General features: G+C 42.8%; 1 protein-coding gene across 1 annotated transcript; it reads left to right on the forward strand.

Moving 5' to 3' along the window:
• The first annotated feature begins 2579 nt into the window (after nt 1-2579).
• idh2 (isocitrate dehydrogenase (NADP(+)) 2) lies at nt 2580-22821 on the forward strand. The gene is made up of 11 exons (XM_061773287.1): nt 2580-2785; nt 11721-11812; nt 12162-12327; nt 14377-14537; nt 14668-14811; nt 15150-15286; nt 18710-18861; nt 18945-19057; nt 20078-20175; nt 20265-20357; nt 22419-22821. The coding sequence occupies exons 1-11, from the start codon at nt 2671-2673 to the stop codon at nt 22501-22503; spliced, it is 1356 nt and encodes a 451-aa protein (XP_061629271.1). The 5' UTR covers nt 2580-2670; the 3' UTR covers nt 22504-22821.
• Nucleotides 22822-26195: the final 3374 nt, after the last annotated feature.

Here is a 26195-nt window from a genome sequence, read left to right on the forward strand (position 1 = left end):
GATCAACTTCTTAAACACCAAACCTACAATTCCATTACAACATGCTGGCAATTTTTTGACTTGAGTTCGTTGTCACATTTCTGTGGGTCCAATTATATATTACTCGTGCACTCACTGTAGTTGTCTCGCCACGCTGCACTATTTGCATATCTGTTGTTGACCAATACTAACCACTCATGCCAGAGTAGCATCTGCTCCATTTGCACACTGATTGAGGAGTATCTGCAACATTTGCACAATCAACATTGTCCCAGATTATCGCACTACTTGTCACTTTAAACCGCATACACTCCTTGAAATCTCAGCGCCCCTTGCACAATGGTCATTGCACCGGACTATTGCAATATTAGTCATTCGAACTGCTCTAAGTGCTAGAGGACTGTGCATCTTTTTGCACAATTGTCCCCCCCCAAAAAATCATAATAATGTACCGGCATTACCAGATAACTAGCAACCCTTTACTGCTCAGTGACTGTTTTTTTTTTTTTTGTCAATGTCTTTATGTCTCAAAAGTGTTCTCTGTCAATTGACTGTCTGTTGTCGTACTAGAGCGGCTCCAACTACCGGAGACAAATTCCTTGTGTGTTTTTTGGACATACTTGGCAAATAAAGATGATTCTGATTCTGATTCCGCGCGGAACACTGGGGTTCCGATTCCCCTATGGGAAGAAGGTTTTTGTCAGTCAAACAGTTTTTTTTTATATCATATTAAAAAAAAAAAAAAAATATATATATATATATATATATAAAGGCGGCATGGTGGATGAACGGTTAGAGTGTCTGCCGCACAGTTCTGAGGACCGGTGTTCAATTCCCGGCCCCGCCTGTGTGGAGTTTGCATGTTCTCCCCGTGCCTGTGTGGGTTTTTTCCGGGCACTCCGGTTTCCTCCTACATCCCAAAAACATGTATGGTAGGTTAATTGACAACTCTAAATTGCCCGTAGGTGCGAATGGTTGTTTGTTTGTATGTGCCCTGCGATTGGCTGGCAACCAGTTCAGGGTGTACCCCGCCTCCTGCCCGATGATAGCTGGGATAGGCTCCAGCACGCCCGCGACCCTAGTGAGGAGAAGCAGCGCAGAAAATGGATGGATATAATAAAAAATAAAACAAAACTTGTTTCCACCCAGTGACCTTTCACGTGTTAGAGGAATGTGGTAACCACTACACGATGGAAACAGCTGCTCCAGCAGGGGCTGTAACATGGACTAGCAAAACGTGTATCTTTTATTTTTTCGGGGGGAAAAAGTCAGTCACGCCCCCAAATGTCTACACCAGTCGCGAGCCCCAAATACTGACTTGGGAAAGGTGTCAATTCTGGTCTTGTTGGACCTCAGTGCGGCTTTTGATACAGTAGATCATAATATACTGCTGAACAGGTTGGAAATGTGGGTAGGACTAAATGGAACAGTCCTTAAATGGTTCAGGTCCTACCTGGAGGAAGAGTTATTTTGTAACCATTGGAAGTGTTCAATCTAATGGAATGGCAATGACCTATGGCAGGGGTGTCAAACTCATTTTTGTCAGAGAAAAAAAATACTGGACCCTGAGGTCTGGATACTTAAGGTGGCAGAAAAAACATTATAGAACCTGCAATATCCTATGATACTACCATTTTGGAAACATTTTACGCACAAAGAATACGTTACTTTATGTCGAGAAATTGAAACTGTTTAGTAAAGCATTCTCATTGACAAGAGCCAAAACAGAGAAAAGAAGTGAACCATTACGCGTTACGATTAGTGGTGGGCGGATCAATCTAAAATATCGATAACCAAGTTAGTATTGTATCGGATCGATACTAGCATGGAATATCGATACAGTCGTTTCATTTTCACTCTTGCATGCACTGCTTTGGTTTCATCAAACAGGCGATGCCAGACTCGCCGTTTCTCTCAGCGCGCTTTGCTCCTTACCCCCCTCTTTGTTTTGATGTGCCGTCACGTGACCTAGCAATGCTAGCTAGCAAGCAAGCAGCTGTCTCCGCATGCACACATAACGCAAGTGCAATTAGTTTCGTTCGTTACTGATGTATTGCTTCTGGAAAAAAAGTTATTTTGATAACAATGTGTGTTCTATTTACCAATGATTTTTGTGCTAATTCTGTCCTGTGTTTTAAATATTTAATAATAAAAAATAAAACATCACAAAAACACTTAAAGGTCATGAACATTAATTGATATTTACCAATTTCGTTATGCACATAGTTTCATTTTTTAAAAGTATCGGTATCGGCGATACTGGCCCTGTATTTACTTAGTATAAGATCGATACCAAAATATGCAGTATCGCACACCACTAGTTACGATGCCTCATGAAGCTTCATCTCGGTTTTTGGCAGTCAAGCCGTTTTGTTTTGTTTTTTCAACCGGGGACTTTTCGCGTGTGAGGCGAACGTGATAACCATTACACTATGGACACAGCTGCTCCGGTAGCGGTTGTAACAAGGCCCAAGAAAACGTGTACTCCCCCCCCCCCCCCCCCCCCCCCCCCACTCCCTCGCTGCGTGCGTCTGACGTCACAAACAGCGCGTCCGGACAGGGAGGGAAGATGGGCGGCGCTCCTCCGAGCCGACTGGTGCTATATTGCAGCGCGACTCTCTGCGTCTTCCTTCCTCTTCGCTCTTGAGTTTCGGCGAGTGTCAACCGCAAAGTGATCCGAGCCGGGAAGATATGGCTGGATATCTGAAAGTCCTCAGCTCTCTGTCGAGGTCTGCCGCCGCCTTTTCCAGAACCCCGGCGGTGCTCGCCCCGGCTGCTCAGTGCCAGACTTTGCAACAAAGAAACTGTGAGTGAGCAGAGAGAGGGGAAAAAAAGGTCAATTCGGGGCGAATTTGTAACGCAATGCATAGCCTAAGCTAAATGTGAGGCGACTGCATGGCGGTTTGACGTCAGCAGTTAGCAGCGCTAATTTACCAGAATACCTTTTTATAGCTTTTACCGCTTTTGTTTTAACCTCGAAGACAATACCCTCTTGAAGTATCACCGATATTTTGACATTAAAATCGTTGCTATTGTATGAGTGGCTTCGACTATCACTTGGTTGTTGGCACCGAGGGGAGCCTGTCTTTGTCTTCCCCATTCAAAGTTTGTGCGGCTTCGAGCTGGGGGGGGAAGAAAACGCGTTTAACGGCAAAACGGAGGCTGACGGTAACATTGCCACATCGGTATCCCTTCAAGAAGACATTACGTAGACTCCTGGCATCGCTGAAATGAATGCAACCCATTTTGCTAAACCTGAAAAAATGACAGTTGCCCTCCAATCTGGCAATTGTGAGCGACAAGACAAACTGGTTATCTGAATAATAATCATTGACGAACATTTTAAATTCACGGTCATCCTCGTAAGGTGCGACTTGGGAGGAAAGTTTCCCCAAGGTCAGGCGCCGCATACGAGGCTCCACCGTGGTCAGAAATGGCTGCCGGTGTCCTACATAATCTTTTTCCATCCACTCTCTTGGCTCGAGCTATTTAGTCACGTTGTTCCCCCGTTGATGGAATTTATTATTTTATTTTGGAACCGTCGAATGCAAATCGGCTGCTTGTTGTATCTGCACCATACAATGACAGTATAGAGTTTCCTGTTCTATTCTATATGCATGGCGACTGCTTCATTGTCACATGATCTATGCAGGCCACCCAAAAATTCACTGCAAGCTGACACTACTTGAGACCCCAAACCCAACCCCTCTTGTAGTTGCAGATCATACAGCAAAGCCTGTTATCAAGGTAAAGGGTCAGTTGAAGGACACCTGGCCATGTGTGCTGGTGTAGTAGTGAATGTAAGTTTAGTATTAACTGACAACAGGGCACGTTTTATGTCAGCGGCCCCCTTTAAAATGCTAAGAAAAACAAGACTGTCTTGAATGCAGTTTTCTTGCCTCTGCAATCTCCTTTGACAGATGCTACTGTTGCTGTACAAAGATCTGCCCTTAAAAAGATAGTAATGTAAGACTGCAACTAATGATTATTTTAACCATTGATTAATCTCTTTTTTAAATTTTTTTTTTTTTATTACACGCATTTTAAAAAAACTAAATTTTTTAAAGTCCACCCCTTTATTCAAAAACATGATATTTCAAATTGACTGGAGAAAAAGCACAAACATAAATTATTATTCAGCTACTGGTTTGACATGTAACATGTCAGAAAATAGACAAAAATTTCCACGGTAAAAGTAGATGTTTGCAAATGTCTTATTTTGAATAAACACAATCAGTCTCCTTTCATGGAGGATTACAGAAATCTGAGAATTTTTACCATTAAGAGGCTGAAATTTAGTATTTGGACAATTTTAAGTTAAACAGTCGCCCTAAATAATTAATTGATTATCAATATAGTTGTCAATTAGTTCAAATTATGTATTAATTTTTAATGTGCCTATCCATGTGTTGGGCATTGGAAACAACCGTCAATGGCTGCAGGATGTGTTTGTAAGGTGAAAGTGAACCAGGAAGGGCATTTAAGGTGACCGAGGTCATCTTGACGCTTTAAAACTTGGGCCTCATCTCAAGCAACGACAAATCTGTTGACTCTCATCGGCGCCGGGTGCTTCGCAATGGTTTGATTAGGGTTACATGATTATGAATAGTGTTTTATTAATCCTGCACTGCAGGTGGTGTGGAGAATGCACACAGTGGCAAGAAGGCCCGCATGACTTTGTAGCGCTCGCCCTTCAGAGCCCTCCGTGTTTATACATCCACAGTTACGTAACATACTCTGCTCCCACCAACTCCCCCTCTCTCCCCTGCATTGTGACAGCAGAGTCCCAGTTATAGTGGATTTAGTTTAGCTGAGGCCAGTGGTGTCAATCTAGGAGTTTTAATAAGGTCTTACCCATGATGCACTTTGCCAAATGTACAAACCCCAAGACTGATGAATTTGGGATGTCGTGTAAAACGTAAATAACAACAGAATACAATTATTTGCAAATCCTTTTCAACCTATATTCAGTTGAATACACTACAAAGACAAGATAATGTTCACACAGATAATTGTTAGATTTTTATTTTTGCAAATATTCAATCATTTTGAATTTGATGCCTGCAACATGTTCTAAAAAAGCTGGGACGGGCATGTTTACCATTGTGTTACATCATCTTTCCTTTTCACAACACCCAATAAGCGTTTGGGAGCTGACAATACTAATTGTTGAAGCTATGTAGATGGGATTCTTTACCATCCTTGGTGGATGTACAACTTCACTTGCTCAACCATCTGGGGTCTCCATTGTTGTATTTTGTGCTTCATAATGCGGCACACATTTTCAATGGGAAACAGTTCTGGACTGCTGGCAGGTCAGTCGAGCACTCACACTCTATTACTACGAAACCACGCTGTTGTAATACGTGCAGAATGTGGCTTGGCATTGTCTTGCTGAAATAACCAGCGACGTCCATTAAAAAAAGCCATTGCTTGGATGGCAGCATGTGTTGTTCCAAAATCTGTATATACTTTTCAGCATTAGTTGTGCCTTCACATATCTGGAAGTTACCCATGCCATGGGCACTCACACATGCCCATATCACCACAGGTGCTGTCTTTTGAATACAGTGCTGATAACAATCCAGATTTTCCTTTTCCTCTTTGGCCCGGAGGACACTGCGTCCATGATTTCCAAAAGCAATTTGAAATGTGACTTGTAAGACCACAGTTCACTTTACGTCAGTCCATCTCAGATGAGCTCGGGCCCAGAGAAGCCGGTGTTGTCTGGGTGTTGTTGATATATGGCTTTCGCTTTGCATGGAGTTTTAACTTGGATTTGTAGATGTAGCGACAAACCGTGTTGACTGACAGGGTTTTGTTTGTCTTCCTGAACCCGTTATACAATGATCCTGTTTTTAATACAGCGTCACATGAGGGATCGAAGGTCACAGGCTTTCAGTGTTGGTTTTCGGATTTGCCGCTTGCGTGGAGAGATTTCTCAAGATTCTCAGAATCTTTCGAGATTATGGACCGTAAATGATGAAATCCATAAATTCCTTGCAATTGTACATTGGGAAATGTTGGACTATTTGCTCACGCACAAAATTGTTAACCTTGCCCCATACTTGCTTGTGAACAACTGAGCCTTTCGGGGATGGTGCTTCTATAACCAATCATGTCACCTGTTTCCAATTGTTTACCTGTGGAATGTTCCTAATAGGTGTTTTGTGAGTATTCCTCAACTTTTGTTGTTTTGTCTTTTGTTTCCCCTGTCGCAGCTTCTTTGAAACGTGTTGCAAGGATCAAATTCAAAATGAGAATATTTTCCCACACAACAAAAAACAATAATGTTTGAACATTAAATATCTTGTTTGTACTTTATCAAGTGAATGTAGGTTAAAGGATTTGCAAATCATTATTCTCTTTTTATTTACGTTTTACACAATGTCCCGACTGCATTGGAATTGGGGTTTGTACTACTGATGGAGTTGAGATAGAATTATTTTGACACGCAAATATGTTAAGGTTTGTTTGTCATTAGGGTTGCAAAATTCCAGGAATTTTCAAAGTTGGGCCATCCAAATTAACCGTTTACGGGCATAAACTAGGAATTTACAAAATTGAAGGTTGGCTCTTTATAGGGAATTTAAGTAAAATGTTGGAAAATTTATTTTACCAAAAGCGCTACAGAAAATGGATTGATGGATAAACCTGACTTTTTTTTTTTTTTGTTTTTGTTTTTTTTAATAAAAGAGTCCAGTTGAATATGAAGAGGCCATTGCCTAAAAGGGTTTAGCAAAAATGCAGATGCTGAGCTTGAGAACTTTCAGGGAAAGTTTCATTTGTTTGTTCAATGGGGCTTTTAATTCATTTAATATTTTGAATGGGACTTGTTTGGTATTTTTGGAAGGGTGCTGCATTTAACTTTGTTCTTCAAAGGAAGACTTGATTCTTCAATGAGAATGTGAATCTTAATAATCCATCCATCCATTTTCTACCACATATCTGAAGTCGGGTCACGTGGGCAGTAGCTTTAGCAGGTATGCCCAGACTTCCCTCTCCCCAGCCACTTCATCCAGCTCTTCCGGGGGGATCCCGAGGCGTTCCCAGGCCAGCCGAAAGACATAGTCTCTCCAGTGTGTCCTGGGTCGTCCCCAGGGTCTCCTCCCGGTGGGACGTGCCCGGAACACCTCACCAGGGAGGCGTCCGTGAGGCATCCGAATCAGATGCCCCAGCCACCTCATCTGGCTCCTCTCGATGTGGAGAAGCAGCGACTCTCTCTGAGATCCTCCCGGATGACCGAGCTTCTCACCCTATCTCTAAGGGAGAGCCCGGACACCCTGTGGAGGAAACTCATTTCAGCCGCTTGTATCCGGGATCTTGTTCTTTCGGTCAGCTCGTGGCCATAGGTGAGGGTAGGAACGTAAATCGACCGGTAAATTTCGGCTTAGCTCCTTCTTTACCACAACGGAGTGATACAAAGTCTGCATCACTGCAGACGCTGCACCGATCCGCCTGTCAATCTCTCGTTCCATTCTCCCTCACTCGTGAACAAGAGCCCAAGATACTTGAACTCCTCCACTTGGGGCAGGATCTGATCCCCAACCTGGAGAGGGCACGCCACCCTTTTCCGACTGAGGACCATGGTCTCAGATTTGCAGGTCCTGATTCTCATCCGAGTTGCTTCACATCGATACTTGAACCCCAAGATACTTGAACTCCTCCACTTGGGGCAGGATCTCATCCCCAACCTGGAGAGGGCACGCCACCCTTTTCCGACTGAGGAACATGGTCTCAGATTTGGAGGTGCTGATTCTCATCTGAGCCGCTTCACACCGAACCGCTCCAGTGAGAGTTGGAGATCACGGCTTGATGAAGCCAACAGAACCACATCATCTGCAAAAAGCAGAGATACAATGCTGAGGCCACCAAACCGGACCCCCTCTAACCCTGACAAAGGGCAGCCTTGGCGGAGTTGGAGGGGAGGAGGTTTGGAGGTGCTGATTCTCATCCCAGCCGCTTCAGACTCTGCTGCGAACTGCTCCAGTGAGAGTTGGAGGTCACGGCTTGATGAAGCCAACAGAACCACATAATCTGCAAAAAGCAGAGATGCAATACTGAGGCCACCAAACCGGACCCCCTCTACGCCTCGGCTGCACCTTGAAATTCTGTCCAAGTTATGAACAGAATCGGTGACAAAGGGCAGCCTTGGCGGAGTCCAACCCTCACCGGGAACGAGTCCGACTTACTGCAGGATATGCGGACCAAACTCTGACTCCGGTCGTACAGGGACTGAACAGCCCGTATCAGGGAGTTCGCTACCCCATACTCCCAAAGCACCCACCACAGGACTCCCCGAGGGACACGGTCGAACGCCTTCCCCAAGTCCACAAAACACATGTAGACTGGTTGGGTGAACTCCCATGCACCCCTGAGGACCCTGCCGAGGGTGTAGAGCTGGTCCACTGTTCCATGGCCAGGATGAAAACCACACTGCTCCTCCTGAATCTGAGATTTGACTTCCCGACGGAGCCTTCTCTCCAGCACCCCTGAATAGACCTTACCAGGGAGGTTGAGGAGTGTGATCTCCTTGTAGTTGGAACACACCCTCCGGTGCCCCATCTTAAAAAGGAGGACCACCACCCCAGTCTGCCAATCCAGAGGCACTGTCCCCGACGCGACGATGCAGAGGCGTGTCAACCAGGACAGCCCCACAACATCCTGAACCTTTCGGAACTCCGGGCGAATCGCATCCACCCCTGGGGCCTTGCCACCGAGGAGCTTTTTAACCGCCTCTGTGACCTCAACCCCAGAGATAGGAGAGCCCACCTCAGAGAAACCAGACTCTGCTTCCTCATGGGAAGGCGTGTCAGTGGAATTGAGGAGGTCTTCGAAGTATTCTCCCCACCGACTCACAACGTCCCGAGTCGAGGTCAGCAACGCCCCATGCCCACCATACACAGTGTTGGTGGTGCACTGCTTTCTTCTCCTGAGACGCCAGAGGGTGTACCAGAATTTCCTCGAAGCCGTCGGAAAGTCTTTCTCCATGGCCTCACCGACCTCCTCCCATACCTAAGTTTATGCTTCAGCGACCACCAAAGCTGCATTCCGCTTGGCCAGCCGGTACCCATCTCCTGCCGCAGGAGTCCCACAGGCCAAAAAGGCCCGATAGGACTCCTTCAGCTGACACCAACAGGTTCGGGGATTGCCGCCACCTACGGCACCGACCACCTTATGGCCACAGCTACGGTCGGCCGCCTCAGCAATGGAGGCGCGGAACATGGTCCACTCGGACTCAATGTTGCCCGCCTCCCCCGGGACATGAGCAAAGTTCTGTCGGGGGTGGGAGTTGAAACTCCTTCTGACAGGGGATTCTGCCAAACGTTCCCAGCAAACCCTCACGATACGTTTGGGCCTGCCACGTCAGACCAGCATCTTCCCCCAGCATCGGAGCAAACTCACCACCAGCTGGTGATCAGTTGATGGTTCCGCCCCTCTCTTCACCCGAGTGTCCAAGACATGCGGCCGGAAGTCCGATGACACCTCCACAAAGTCGATCGTCGAACTGGGACCTAGGGTGTCCTGGTGCCAAGTGCACGTGTGGACACCCTTATGCTTGAACATGGTGTTTGTTATTGATCATCCGTGATGAGCACAGAAGTCCATTAACAGAACACCGCTCGGGTTCTGATCGGGGTGGGTCCGTTCCTCCCAATCACGCCCTTCCAGGTATCAGTGTCATTGCCCACGTGAGCATTGAAGTCCCCCAGCGGGAACGCTCTCCGGCACCCCCTCCAAGGACTCTAAAAAGGGTGGGTACTCTGCAGTTGCTTGGTGCATAGGCACAAATAACATTCAGGACCCATCCCCCCACCCGAAGGCGGAGGGAGGCTACCCTCTCGTCCACCGAGGTGAACCCCAACGTACAGGCGCCGAGGTGGGGAGCAATAAGTATAGCCACACCTGCTCAGCGCCTCTCACTGTGGGCAACTCCAGACTGGAAGAGAGACCAAACCCTCTTAAGAGAACTGGTACCAGAGCCCAAGCTGTGTGTGGATCTAGTCTGAACTTCTCGACCTCACCCACCAGCTTCTGTAGCCGGGGTTCGGATCGCCAAGGTCCCTGCCTTCGGCCACCGCCCAGCTCGCACTGCACCCGACCCCTATGGCCCCTCCCACAGGTGGTGAGCCCATGAGAAGAATCTTGATAATGTTCAACTTAAAAATAAATCTGAAATGTCATGCTTTTTAATTGTATTATATTTTGCATGGATGTCTTATGACAGAACAAAGTTTATTTATTAAATATAATACCGTTCCATTAAATTCCTCGTTAATTCCCTCAAATCCCATACAAAGTATTTTCAAAACTTCCCAGTTTAATTTTCCATGGAAATTTAACAGAAAATTTCCACTCCTTTGCAAACCTCATCAGAGAGAGGAGAGGATTCATAAATGTAAATGGGAGGTGTTTTTGTCTAGGAATAAGCATTATCATTGTTGAATTGGGATTGTTTATTTGGCAACATAGGCTGCACTACTTGGCAGCTGCAGTAAACAACAGTTAAAGTGATAGATGTCCAGTCCTTCTGATGATTTCCTTCTTCCTGTGACGATCTGACGTCATTTTGTTCTTGTGCGATTATTCTTCTCATCAACGCTTACAGTCTTTGCTGCAAAGTTATTTTTGTTACATCTGCCGTCCACTGAGGTTTGTATCGCATGCTGGCTGCCAGGGAGAAGAGCAGCGGCTGTTTGGACAGGTGCTCCCATGGCTGCAAATGGGTCAAATGTCTCTGCAAACCAACATTGGGGAGGTGGGAGAAGGGGGAGTGGGTGGGCATTAACTAGCCTTGAAAAGTAAGTCTCTTAATCCTCTGCTTCTTCCTCCTTTTTACTTTTTAAATTCACCGAAGCGGTTATGCTGGCTGAGCTGTCTCATACAGAAAGAGAATCAGAGCCCTCGTGGTTTATCTTTACTTTAGTCTGGGTGCAAAAATAATGATAAAGATGTCAGCATCTAAAGTAGGGTTGAATGATTAATCGAATAATGTGAATAAATCAACTACAAAAAATGTTGCGGCAAAATCTCTGCCTTGAAGCTACCCAGTAATCATTTTTCCACACGGACTAATGTTACTGCAGACTCGTGCACCACTCCATTTAGAAAAACGTTGGCCCAGTGGTGGCGAGTCAGGAGGAAAGAGTGTGGGAAAAGACTCATTTCACATTTTAAAACATTGCTTGTACAGTTATACAGCTTTTAGGATGGCAACAGATTCTATTTCCATTCTTTACCTATGGAGGGGGGTGGTGGGGGGGGGGGGGGGGTGTCTGTGTTCAATTTGGGAGATTCCACTCTGTGATCCTTATGGTTTTCTTGTGGAAGAGAAGACACATGCTGGAATGCGACACTACACTTTCTTCTAATAAGATTACCACTGTTAAGAAGGTTATCTTATCACCTGTGTCTGTGGATTTATTAGCCAGTCTCCTGGTAGGATTATGGCCAAACTACCTGATTCAATTCTAGGATGGGCCATGCTAGAGTAAATTCAAGCGTCACAAGTCTTTTTCTTTTTAAAACAAACAGTAGTCTGACGGTTCAAGAAGAGTGACGTCATACACAAGCAAAGCTGATTTTTAAACCAACAAACAGTTGCTGTTACGTCATGCTTGATTTATCAATTTAGCAAGGAAAAAGAAATTACAAGGGAGGATCTTTCATTATCCTCCCCTCTTTAGCGTATTTTCCTGACTGAAAGGCTGGTTCGACTCTGCTGCCTCTGTGATTGACAGATGCCGACAAACGCGTCAAAGTGGGGCAGCCCGTGGTGGAGATGGACGGAGACGAGATGACGAGGATCATCTGGGAGTTCATAAAGGAGAAGGTGAGAGTCAACACAGTACAACTGGTATGCGTCAAGCCTACACTCTCCTGACTCTGTTTATTTTTAAACCAGAGTGACACGTGGCTGTGAGTAGGCGAGGTAGATTACGTATGTGTAATGCGGGGTGGGGCGTCAGTGGTGATTCATTCAGTAACTTTGCAGGTTGTCGGGGAGACGGCAGATGGCGCATGAGCTCTGCATGAACATTTTCTTCCATGACCACAAACAGGAATAACTGCAATGAAACTTTGATATATTTGAACCCTATATTTGTATCCCAGAATGCCCAGCTTGAAAGGTTTGAGTTTAATGCGGATTTTCATGTGTGGGTGCTGCCCTCCTCCTGCAGCTCATCCTGTCCAATGTCGATGTGGAGCTGAAGTATTTTGACCTCGGGCTGCCGTACCGCGACCAGACAGACGACCAGGTGACCATCGACTCTGCCCTGGCCACCAAGAAGTACAGTGTTGCGGTTAAATGTGCCACCATCACACCCGACGAAGCAAGAGTGGAAGGTGTGTGATAAGTGTTTGAATCAGGTCAAAGTGCACATCACTTAAGTAATCAAATGCTTTACCGAACGCTTCTCTAAAGCAGTGAGCACGGAAATACATTTTTCAAGTTGACACCAACAAGGACCGTGTGATTTACAATTACCTTGCAGTAAATGGCTTTGTTTGGAATCCTTCGCTCATTTCCTACTTCCTAATCACTATACAGCTACTGCTAGTCGCGGGGGGCAGGGACCACAAATAGTGAAAATCCGCAGATAATTGATGCCCATTAGAATTGCTTTTTGGGGAGGGGGGGAATTAACCCAAGAACTTCAAAACCACCAATAAGCATTTTAGTGGTTGGTTCACCCCCAAAAGAAAAAAGAAAATGAAACATTCAAAAATAAAAAATCTGCAGCTAGGTGAATCCGTGGGTGTCGAACCGCAAGTATGCAGGGGTGGATAGGCAGTTTTAGATATTGCGCTCATCAGTGAAATGAAAAGTAGTTTTGGGACACTACTATTTACGCAGTTGCTATCGCCTGATTGCAATGTACTGGATCAACTTCAGATGGTGGACTTTCTGTAGTAAATACCAAACAAATAAATGAATTATAGTATGATAAATTTTATCTGTTTTATGCAAAGAATTTTACTGGCCTTTCCTTACTGACTTTTTTTTTTTTTTTTACAATCCAAGGTTCACCAAAGTGTTGTGACGGTTGACATTTAATAGAACGTTAAATTCACAATTCACACTATGAGCATGCCATATTTCCTCAAATAGTTTCCACCACGCAAATAAAAGCTCACCTCAAACCACACCTCCTTGCCCTTCATCAAAACTTTTGTTGCAATTACTTTACAATGGAATCTGGGTTTTGGTTGACTTCTTGTCATCTTGTTCTTTCCTCTTTCTCATCAGTCTACATTTGTTTTACTTTTAACAAATTTTTGCTTACAACTTAAGGCACATGTATAAATACAATCGGCGGGTTTTTTTTGTGCTGATTTTGCCCCTTCCCGACCAAGCACGTCAAACACCAGACAATCTTATAAGATCATCCTAAAAGATTGTCCGTAGGTCTGATGTGTGTTAAAAGTGGATTTGTCCTGATTTTATGGTTCGAAACAGGTTGAGGCCGACAATCTTAAATAATTGTGTTCAATATTTACAACTAAATCTCTTCGTGTGTGGGGAACGCAGACTTCTGTCGAGAATGGTGACGTGACACAAAATGCAGCAAATGAAAGAAGCACCCAAGACTGAAGTACACAGAAACAAAACCAAACACGTCTCACCTGATGTCGTTTTTTTTGTAGAAAAGTGGGTTCTCCGGACGGCAAAAAGTATTTTCCAAAGCAAGTCGTTTTTTAAAACATCGCCATTTTACAAGGTTCTCGTCGGGAACACTTGGGGAAACATCAGCATGTATCTGGAAGTGCCTCTTCTATTTTTTTTTTATTTATTTTTTTTTATAGCTCATGTGAGATTTCTAGATCGGTGGTATAACAGAATCTTTGTGTGGTGTGCTGTGTTGAGATTCTCTGAGCACAACAAAAACTGTTAAATGGATGATTTTTTTTAAATTTTTTCAAATTATATTTTTAGTTATTTATTAATTTATTGTATTTTGTGTGGGGTCTGTAGCAGATGATTAAAAAACATCTCTTTAAAAGTGGAAAAATCTTCGTGTCTACAAGGTCTAAGACAAAAAACAAAAAAAATCAGCCAAGCAACAGATCTTATCTTGGAAAACAATGTTGAGGTACCTCGGTATAAAATATAATGTGCTCTAACATGAAATAATAAAATGCATTTGTCCACACACAGGCCTCGCTCATAAAAAAAAAAACTAAACAAAAAAACCCACCTGGTACTCTACAGTTGACTAAGCCCTTGGCGACTGTTTGAGGATATAAGGTAATTTGCACAGTATATGCAGGCCTATATATGTGTGAGATTAATTTACTGCACACACCTTGTTTTTCTAAATCAACCCATTTGTCAACATGTTTTGATAAGGTCTATTGTTTGTTAAAATTAATATTTTTTTAATATTGACATAGAGTTTAGCCTGAAGAAGATGTGGAAGAGCCCTAACGGTACCATCAGGAACATCTTGGGCGGCACAGTCTTCCGCGAGCCAATCATCTGCAAGAACATTCCCAGGCTTGTTCCTGGCTGGACGCAGCCAATCACCATTGGCAGACACGCTTTTGGTGACCAGGTGACTCATCTTAGTGCAGAAGAAAATAAAGCAGAAATATACAGTATCTTCACTTGTTGAGTGTCTAATTCAAAAGTAATGCTTTGTATAAATGACATTTTTTTTTTTCTTTCTTTTGTTTCTGCTACAGTATAGAGCAACAGACTTTGTTGTGGACCAGCCTGGCAAATTCAAGATCATATTCTCACCTACTGATGGCAGTGCGGGCAAGGAATGGGAGGTGTACGACTTCCCTGCAGGTGGCTGTGGAATGGGCATGTACAACACAGATGAGGTGAGAGAACGGATGTCACGTTAATTGAGAAACGTTTGAAGAATCGAAAATGTTCGTGTCCCCGACCCCCTAATCTTGCAGCTAATCTCTTGAGCTTCTCACTCTTTTGATGTATCGCTTTGCATAGTATCAAGCAGTCACGACATTGCTCGCGGCAACTGCTTTGCTTCCGTACTCTTTACTTTCTGTGAGAGGTGCTGTGTTTGATTTCACAACATGAGAGGTCAGACTAGATAACTTTCAACCTCTCAGGAAGGAAGGTTGTTTAACCTCTTCAACTGATAAAACTACTGCACCCGACAACTGATTGCTTCTTTTTCTTTCCTCTCTCTCATCAGTCCATAACAGGCTTTGCACACAGTTGCTTCCAGTACGCCATTAACAAGAAGTGGCCGCTATACATGAGCACAAAGAACACCATTCTTAAAGCTTATGATGGCAGATTTAAAGACATCTTCGAGGACATCTTTCAGAAGTGAGTCATGAGTGGCCCGGATTTCAGGACAAGTTGAACACCACCCAACTATGAAAATGTATCACAGTGGAACCTCTGAGGTCGAATGCACTGCAGAAAAGGAAAATAGAATTTTGTTTTGGGGTTAAAACTATTGGCATAATAAAAGCTGTAACTGTGCAGGCAATTTTAAGGGTACATTTTACAATTCTTTTTTTTGGGTGGGGGGGGGGGGTGCGTGGCTAAAACGTTGCCACATGGCGCACTTTGGTCTCTGGCATGAGTCGCCCCTTCCTCATTCTATAAGAACTGAGCGCCAATGTCCGCATCAATGGTTAGCTGTTAGCGTGGCTACTTGAGAGAGCTTCGTTGTCGCAACGTGGAAAAGCCTTGTGACAATGAGGTGAATTTATTCCAGCCACCAGGAGCTTTAAGCGTATATATTTTCACTGCTCAAACGTAGTTACTGTAGATGTAGGCATATGAAAGATCCTACATGAAGTACAACCCCAATTCCAATGAAGTTGGGACGTTGTTAAACATAAATAAAAACGGAATACAATGATTTGCAAATCATGTTCATCCTATATTTAATTGAATTCACTACAAAGACAAGATATTTAATGTTCAAACTGATAAACCTTATTGTTTTTAGCAAATAATCATTAACTTAGAATTTTATGGCTGCAGCACGTTCCAAAAAAGCTGGGACAGGTGGCCAAAAAGACTGAGAAAGTTGAGGAATGCTCATCAAACACCTGTTTGGAACATCCCACAGGTGAACAGGCTAATTGGAAACAGGTGGGTCCCATGATTGGGTATAAAACGAGCTTCCCTGAATTGCTCAGTCATTCACAAGCACAGATGGGGCGAGGTTCACCTCTTTGTGAGCAAGTGTGTGAGAAAATAGTTTAAAATATTAAAATAAAAAATAGTTTAAGGACAATGTTCCTCAACGTACAATTGGAAGGAATTTAGGGATTTTATCATCTACGGTCCATAGTATCATCAAAAGGTTCAGAGAATCTGGAGAAATCACTGCATGTAAGCGGCAAGGCCGAAAACCAACATTGAATCCCCGTGACCTTCGATCCGACATCAAAAACCGACATCAATGTGTAAAGGATATTACCACATGGGCTCAGGAATACTTCAGAAAACCAATTTTAGTAAATACAGTTTGAGGCTACATCTGTGAGTGCAACTTGAAACTCTACTATGCAAAGCAAAAGCCATTTATCAACAACACCCAGAAACGCCGCCGGCTTCTCTGGGCCTGAGCTCATCTAAGATGGACTGATGCAAAGTGGAAAAGTGTTCTGTGGTCCGACGAGTCCACATTTCAAATTGTTTTTGGAAATTGTGGACGTCGTGTCCTCCGGGCCAAAGAGGAAAAGAACCATCTGGACTGTTATGGACGCAAAGTTCAAAAGCCAGCATCTGTGATGGTATGGGGCTGTGTTAGTGCCAATGGCATGGGTAACTTGCACATCTGTGAAGGCACCATTAATGCTGAAAAGTACATACAGGTTTTGGAGAAACATGCTGCCATCCAAGCAACGTCTTTTTCATGGACGCCCCTGCTTATTTCAGCAAGACAATGCCAAACCACATTCTGCACGTGTTACAACAGCGTGGCTTCGTTGTAAAAGATTGCGGTTACTAGACTGGCCTGCCTGCAGTCCAGACCTGTCTCCCATTGAAAATGTGTGGCATATTATGAAGCGCAAAATTCGACAACGGAGACTCCGGACTGTTGAACAGCTGAAGCTGTACATCATGCAAGGATGGGAAAGAATTCCACCTACAAAGCTTAAAAAATTAGTCAGTTCCCAAATGTTTATTGAATGTTGTTAAAAGAAAAGGTGATGTAACACAGTGGTAAACATGACTCTGTCCCAGCTTTTTTGGAACGTGTTGCAGCCATAAAATTCTAAGTTAAAGATTATTTGCTAAAAACAATAGTTTATCAGTTTGAACATTAAATATCTTGTCTTTGTAGTGTATTCAATTAAATATAGGTTGAACATGATTTGCAAATCATAGTATTCTGTTTTTATTCATGTTTAACAACTTCATTGTGATTGGGGTTGTAGAAGCCATTTTCCCACGTTGTAGTTGAGGTATTTGATTGACAGTTGCTTTTGAAGACCTCCTTTTATCCATCCATCAATTTTCTGAGCCGCTTCTCCTCACTAGGGTCGCGGGCGTGCTGGAGCCTATCCCAGCCGTCATCGGGCAGGAGGCGGGGTACACCCTGAACTGGTTGCCAGCCAATTGCAGGGCACCTAGGAACAAACAACCATTCGCACTCACAGTCATGCCTACGGGCAATTTAGAGTCTCCAATTCATGCATGTTTTTGGGATGTGGGGGGAAACCGGAGTGCCCGGAGAAAACCCACACAGGCACGGGGAGAACATGCAAACTCCACACAGGCGGGGCCGGGGATTGAACCCGGGTCCTCAGAACTGTGAGGCTGACGCTCTAACCAGTCGGTCACCGTGCCGCTGACCTCCTTTTATATAATTATATATTTTCTAAACATTCAAATTTGGCAGGGTTGTTGACAGCACTCTTGTCTGTGGTGTGTCAAATTTAGAATATATTTATTTTCCCTTTATAGGAACTTTAACTTTGATAACTGACAAGGGAGTCCTGGAGTTTTACAGCATTGAATTTCAGTCATCTTTACATAAAAAATCCACTGTACATTCATTATTCTTTTGTTCTTTTAAGGTTCCTTAGTGTCACAAAAAAAGCTACAAAAAGCACAACACATGAAGTTCATACAGGGGTGTTGAAAGTTCAGTCTGAGGGCTCTTTGAGGCCCGCCATCCATATTTTGCACTACTGCCTACACTAAAAATATTTAACATGACCCATAAGGTTTTTTGAAAAGTGGTTGGGTTGCTTCACACACATGCTCCATGGGTGCGACACAACCCTGACAACTACAATGACTACTTCTAATAGTAATTAAGAAGTGATAATGGTAATAATAAATCTTATTTTACATAATTTTCTAGATCTCCAAAGACTAAAATATAAACTATCTACACCTAAATTAGTAACACAATTTCTCTTCATCATGTCCTGGGGGATAAAGATGATAAATTTTTAAAAGCAAAAGCAAAATAAATGAATTTTCCCCCACTTTCTCATCTGATGTGTGAACATACCACATTAGTGATCCTCAAGTAAACAGACTTAAAGATTGTCAGACTGCTCTTGTTTTGAATGTAAAGCTGTGATGCGGCTGACGTTTTGTGCCGTTTTCGAGGCATATTTTTCCCAACAAATCTGGTCGTGTTGCAAACCAAGGAACATTTGAAGAGATTCCACTGTACTGCATTTGTATTTTCTAGGTATTTAGTTTTTCTGTGTGGAGGGAGAAAATTACCCGCCTAAAGGTATATTCCTTGTGCTTGTATTTCCCCCACAGGCACTACAAGCCCGAGTTTGACAAGCTGAAGATCTGGTACGAGCACAGGCTTATCGACGACATGGTCGCTCAAGTACTGAAGTCTTCTGGAGCCTTTGTGTGGGCGTGTAAGAACTACGACGGCGATGTTCAGTCTGATATCATTGCGCAAGGTGAAATGTTGTATATATTTTTATTTTTTATTTTTTGCTTGCTTTGACAACAAAAGATCTAATTTCGCCTTGCTGTATTTCAGGTTTCGGTTCTCTGGGACTTATGACATCCGTGCTGGTGTGTCCTGATGGCAAGACGATTGAGGCCGAGGCTGCCCACGGCACCGTGACCAGACACTATCGCGAGCACCAGAAGGTTTTTTCAACAGGACATCCACTCACTTCGTTGCCCTCCACCACCAAAATTCAGCTGCAAGCACATTGTGTATTAAGGAGCTATACTGCCACTGTGTGGCGAAATGAAGCACAGTCACAGATATAAATTCCATAACAGTTCAATGAGCTCCAGACTTATGAAGTAAATTTGTTCCGTGACCTTGCTTGTCAAACCAATCAAATCAAATCCGCTTTCCCCATAAAAATGTATGGAAATGCCAGTCTGCCGATTAATCTTTTTTTTTTTTATAATGCTTTAATATAAAAAATTGCACTGTACAGTGTTGTACAGTATTTAAAACATACTCAACTTTCACTTAAATAATATATATATATATATATATATATATATATATATTTTTTTTTAAAAACATATTTACTCTCTCTACTCTCTGCCGGTACGGTGGACGACTGGTTAGCACATCTGCCTCACAGTTCTTCAGGCACTCCGGTTTCCTCCCGCATCCCAAAAAACATGCATGGTAGGTTGATTGAGGACTCTAAATTGCCCATAGGTGTGAATGTGAGTGTTGTTTGTTTCTATGTGCCCTGCGATTGGATGGCGACTGGTGTACCCCGCCTCTTTCCCTTAAGATAGCTGGGATAGGCTCCAGCAGCCCGTGACCCTAGTTAGGATAAGCGGTATACAAAATGGATAGATGGATGGATTCTTCACTACGCTTTCCTCACTTTCAGCTGCTTCTCCATCTTTTCATTGACCGAGGTCTGGAGCTAATGAATTATTGTAACGCCCTTGGCTGGCGTTGTTGCCTTTATCGACAACTTCTGCTTCAGTATAGCACATATTGGAGAAGTAATATGCTCGGACTGTTTCTCCAAGTCGACTACATGCACACCTCACCCCCCCCCCCCCCCCCCAATGGTTTCCAGATTTAATTAAAAACTCTTAAATTAGGGCACTCGTAAGTGACTGTACATTTAAAATGATGCATGTGAGTATGTCAATAGTCCATAATTGACTTCTCCACGTTGATGTCAGGGAAGGCCAACGAGCACCAACCCCATTGCCAGCATCTTCGCCTGGACCAGAGGCCTGGAGCACCGTGGTAAACTTGATGGAAACCCCGACCTCATCAAGTAATAGATGTTAAATATCTGAAAAGTCTCAACCCACCGTGATACAATAGTTCCTTTTCCTAACAAGATATTTTTGCTTGAATCAACAGGTTCTCCCAGACTCTGGAGCATGTGTGCGTAGAGACCGTGGAGAGTGGCACCATGACGAAGGATCTCGCCGGCTGCATCCATGGCCTGTCTAAGTAAGTTCCTCTCACTTTAGGGCTCACAGCTTGGTTGAGGTCTTGACTTGCAAGTAGCTTTTTACACCATTAATTACGTTATTAGTTAATTATGCTTGACGGTAATTTAATGAAAACATATTTTTAGGCTTTTAATGACCCTCAGGTTTGAACGTGTTCCGACTTGCTTTTTAATCACCTTTGAAAATAAAGGATTGTTACTGTTATCTGATGTGATCAGAGCAATAAAATGCAGCAGTGTCTTGATCTTAAATACCTTGACAGAATCATCGCACAATGAGCTCTTTTATTGCATTGTCTTGCAAAGCATTTACTGTATTTTCCCTGCATCTGCTTTATCTCACAGTAGATGCATTGGTTGATGAAATATAATGCTTAACAGGGTCATGATACTGAAGTAAAATTACTCCTTTGGATCCTTTGGGTGGTCCGTCCAATTTGACTCATAAAACATCAGTATTGGTGTCAATGGGTCATTCTGTGGCTGCAGATGTCTCATTTAAATAATGACAACGGGGCCATGTGATGAGTCATGAAGGCGTATAGAGGGAAAATGTTGGATCCTCTGATCAGTGTCAAGAGTGTAATTCACTCTTCTGTTGAACTATTGATAACTTCAGAAAGCTGAAATGCGGCAGTGCCTTAATGCTGTAATTTTGTGACGCGTCTGAAGCTAAAACAAAATGTCGAAAATCATTTCTTTAACCTTAGCAACATTCTAGTTTGCCTCGGTGTTCTCTGAACCGTATTTCACAAGATTCCCCAGATAAAGTAACAGTACCTTTGAAAACAAGATTCTGCGTTTGTTGGAGGCATCCTTCTATGCAAGTAATGCATTTTGTTAATAGACGGCAGTACAAGCTATTAACTCAAGACCAACTGAAAATTGAGGCAAAATCGTTAATCGAAATCATATAAATCATTGTCATTTTGTTTTCTTGATCTTGACTTATTTATAAAATGTATTTCAATTTACATAATCTATTGGAGTGGTTTTATTTTCAAGGAGAGAATTTCATATCCAGTAAGCCCTTGGGCTTCTTTTCCTCTCCTGCGGAATTGTTTTTTCTGTTTTCATGGTGCATAGCAGGAAAAAAAAAAAATATAGGGCCAAAGGAGGTGTGGTGAAACTGTTGTTATTATACTGCATGCTTTTATTTTGTAGCCCTGACATTTGACAGGATGTCTTTTACCGATGTTTCCAGAGTGTTGCCAAGCACACCGGGAGGATTGTTATTAATAATTGTGGAAATGCCCCTTTCCGTCTCTGCTGAACCCTTTTTACACCGCATATGAAATGCTTCGTCTGAACGCGTTGGATGATCCTCACTCAACAAGAAGCAAAAGCAGACTGAGTCAAGGGCACGTGACGTGGCACATGGATTGCGGGAAATAAATGGCCAATTCTTTTTTGTTTTTTTTGTTTTTTTGTTTTTTTGTTTTGTTTTGTTTTTTAAATACAAAAACCAAGTGACTGTACGAAAACTGACACAAATTTTGACGAAAAAAGGGGTAAAAAAACAGATCGTATGAAAAATAGGGCATACGAAAACAGAGGTTCTTCTGTCCTAATACCGCTTGTGATAAGGAGGCTCCAACTAACGGGACATGAAAGAATTCTGCCTGAAAACTGCCCAAGTATACTTAAGTTGTATTTAACTTTTTTGTGCAACAAATTTACATTTAATCTTTCCGAAGTTTATTTAGATATACATTTTAAATGTTATGTGCAATACATTGAGTTATTAGGTACAGTTTAAAAAAAAAAATTCCTATATTTAAGCTCAATATTAATGTCTGAACTGCATAATGTTAGTGTCGTATGAAATACACATTTTACAACTAAAACTCCTGTCGGTTTTTATGAACACTTAGGCCTACTACACTGCTGCATTTTAATGTTGGTCATGATTGTACATGGAGAACGTATTTTTATTCAGGTGGTACTTGATATAAATGTTATTTGATACAAATCTTTACATTATCCCCTTGTAATTTTACCCCCGAATTAGATTTTGCTGTTTTGTTAAATAGAAATCCCATTCTGTCTTTCCCCCACAGCGTCAAGCTGAACGAGCACTACGTCAATACCACAGACTTCCTTGACGCCATCAAGACAAATTTGGATAAAGCCCTTGGCAAGTGAAGTACTTGAAGAGACTATCGTTAACAGGGCATTGTCACGCTTCTGTTTTTGTACCTCATTTTTAACTTAAAGGTCAAGCAATTCACAGACATTTTCATCTGAAGGACAAACATTTATGTTATCTTTAGAAGTATTTTGCTGTTCAATTAGGGGTTATTAAACGGTTGAGAGTTGCCCTACCACTTAATACCTCCCTTAACGTGTCCAGTGTTTTGCAAGGTTTTATTTTTGTAATGTGAAGTACTGTATTCAATACTGTGTAATGCCTGGGGCAAGACTGCAGCTTATTTGACAATAAAACCTTTTTGACCCACACAAGAGCTCGAAAGGTTCTTTGAAAACCAAAACACATCTTATGGAAAAGCCTTTAATCCCTTTCAGCCTGGCCAAAGAGCCAACAGAAAACGTTTTTAATAAAGAAAATAGCGCTCTGATATTTTACTTACAAAAGCAAAGTAAAATGTAAAGAATTAAACAATTTTTACATCACAATTCCTTGTGACTGCGCCGCCTCCTGGTTTGTGGGACTTGGCCACCTGGGGGCAGTAGAACACAGACTACATGGAGACCGTCACTACAGAACGCTGTAAGCTGCAGTAATATCATTTTTTTGTTTGTTTTGCAGAAGAACATTCCCGGTGAATATTATATTGTCTCTCCACATGTTGCCGCACTGTTCAATATCAGTTTCTTAACGGGTTATAATGCCGAGACACCGATGCTATGTTAGCCTGTCATGGTGTAGTTTGTTAGCATTAAGCTAAGTAGAAATTTCTAGAACAAAGCTGGAGTGGGTAAGGAAAGTATTCAGACCCCCTTCAATTTTTAACTTTAAAATATATTTTTTTAATATATTGCCGCTATTTGCTAAAATAATTTAAGTTCATTTTTTTCCACATTAATGTACAACCCCCAATTCCAATGAAGTTGGGACATGTTAAACATAAATAGAAACACAATGCAATGATTTGCAAATCATGTTCAACCTATATTTAATTGAATACACTACGAAGACAAGATATTTAATGTTCAAACTGATCAACTTTATTGTTTTTAGCAAATCATCATTAACTTAGAATTTTATGGCTGCAACATGTTCCAAAAAAGCTGGGACAAGTGGGAAAAAAAAGACTGAGAAAGTTGAGGAATGCTCATCAAACACCTGTTTGGAACATCCCACAGGTGAACAGGCTAATTGGGAACAGGTGGGTGCCATGGTTGGGTATAAAAGGAGCTTCCCTGAATTGCTCAGTCATTTACAAGCAAAGGTGGGGTGAGGTTGACCTCTTTTTGAACAAGTGCATGAGAAAATAGACAAACAGCTTATGGACAATGTTCCTCAATGTACAATTGCAAGGAATTTAGGGATTTCATCATCTACGGTCCATATCATCATCAAAAGGTTAAGAGAATCTGGAGAAATCACTGCATGTAAGCAGCAAGGCCGAAAACCAACATTGAATGCCCGTGACCTTCGATCCCTCAGGCGGCACTGCATCAAAAACCGACATCAATGTCTAAAGAATATCACCACATGGGCTCAGGAACAATTCAGAAAACCAATGTCAGTAAATACAGTTCAGCACTACATCCGTAAGTGCAACTTGAAACTCTACTATGCAAAGCAAAAGCCATTTATCAACAACACCCAGAAACTTCGCCCGGTTCTCTGGGCCCGAGCTCATCTAAGATGAACTGATGAAAAGTGTTCTATGGTCCGACGAGTCCACATTTCAAATTGTTTTTGGAAATTGTGGACATCGTGTCCTCCGGGACATCGAGGAAAAGAACCATCCGGACTGTTATGGACGCAAAGTTCAAAAGCCAGCATCTGTGATGGTATGGGGCTGTGTTAATGCCAATGGCATGGGTAACTTACACATCTGTGAAGGCACCATTAATGCTGAAAGGTACATACAGGTTTTGGAGAACAATATGTGTCATCTAAGCAACATCTTTTTCATGGACGCCCCTGATTATTTCAGCAAGACAAGGCCAAACCACATTCTGCACGTGTTACAACAGTGTGGCTTCGTAGTACCAGACTGGCCTGCCTGCAGTCCAGACCTGTCTCTCATTGAAAATGCTTGGCACATTATGAAGCGTAAAATACCGGACTGTTGAACAGCTGAAGCTGTACATCAAGCAAGAATGGGAAAAAATTCCACCTACAAAGCTTCAACAATTAGTGTCCTCAGTTCCCAAATGTTTATTGAATGTTGTTAAAAGAAAAGGTTATGTAACACAGTGGTAAACATGACCCTGTCCCAGCTTTTTTGGAACGTGTTGCAGCCATAAAATTCTAAGTTAATGATTATTTGCTAAAAACAATCAAGTTTATCAGTCTGAACATTAAATATCTTGTCTTTGTAGTGTATTCAATTAAATATAGGTCGAACATGATTTGCAAAACATTGTATTCTGTTTTCATTTATGTTTAACACAATGTCTCAACTTCATTGGAATCGGGGTTGTACACACAGCACCCATATTGACAGAAAAAAAATGGAATTGTTGAAATTTTTGCGATGTATTAAAAAAGAAAAACTGAAATATAACATAGCCTTAAGTATTCAGATCCTTTGCTCGGTATTTAGTAGAAGCACCCTTTTGAGCTAATACAGCCATGCGTCTTTTTGGAAATGATGCAACAAGTTTTTCACTCCTGGATTTGGGGATTCTCTGCCATTCCCCCTTGCAGATTCTCTCCAGTTCTGTCAGGTTGGATGGTGAACGTCGGTGAACAGACATTTTCAGGTCTTTCCAGAGATGCTCAATTGGGTTTAAGTCACGGCTCTGGCTGGGCCATTCAAAAACAGTCACGGAGTTGTTGTGAAGCCACTCCTTCGGTATTTTCACTGTGTGCTTGGGGTCATTGTCTTTTTTTAAAGTCAACATTCGGCCCAGTCTGAGGTTCTGAGCACTCTGGAGAAGGCTTCCGTCCAGGAAATCCCTGTTCATCTTTCCTTCGTTTGCAACCAGTCATCCTGTCCCTGCAGCTGAAAAACATCCCCAGAGCATGATGCTGCCACCACCATGCTTCACTGTTGGGACTGTATTGGACAGGTGATGAGCAGTGCCTGGTTTTCTCCACACATGCCACTTAGAATTAAGGCCAAAAAGTTCTGTCTTGGTCTCATCAGACAAAAGAATCTTATTTCTCACCATCTTGGAGTCCTTCAGGTGTTTTTTTTTAGCAAACTCCATGCGGGCTTTCATGTTTCTTGCACTGAGGAGAGGCTTCCGTCGGGCCACTCTGCCACTGGTGGAGGGCTAGAGTGATGATTGACTTTCTCCCATCTCCCAACTGCATCTCTGGAGCTCAGCCACAATGATCTTTGGGTTCTTCTTTACCTCTCTCACTAAGGCTCTTCTCCCCCGATTCCTCAGTTTGGCCGGACGACCAGCTCGAGGAAGGGTTCCCAAACGTCTTCCATTTCAGGATTATGGAGGCCACTGTGCTCTTAGGAACCTTAAGTGTGGCAGAATATTTGTTTTAACCTTGGCCAGACCTGTGCCTTGCCATAATTATGTCTCTGAGCTCTTCAGGCAGTTCCTTTGACCTAATGATTCTCCTTTGCTCTGATATGCACTGTGAGCTGTAAGGTCTTATATAGACAGGTTTCTGGCTTTCCTAACCAAGTCCAATCAGTATAATCAAACACAGCTGGACTCCAATGAAGGTGTAGAAC

This window comes from Phyllopteryx taeniolatus, chromosome 5 (assembly GCF_024500385.1).
Source record: "Phyllopteryx taeniolatus isolate TA_2022b chromosome 5, UOR_Ptae_1.2, whole genome shotgun sequence".
Lineage (NCBI taxonomy): Eukaryota > Metazoa > Chordata > Actinopteri > Syngnathiformes > Syngnathidae > Phyllopteryx > Phyllopteryx taeniolatus.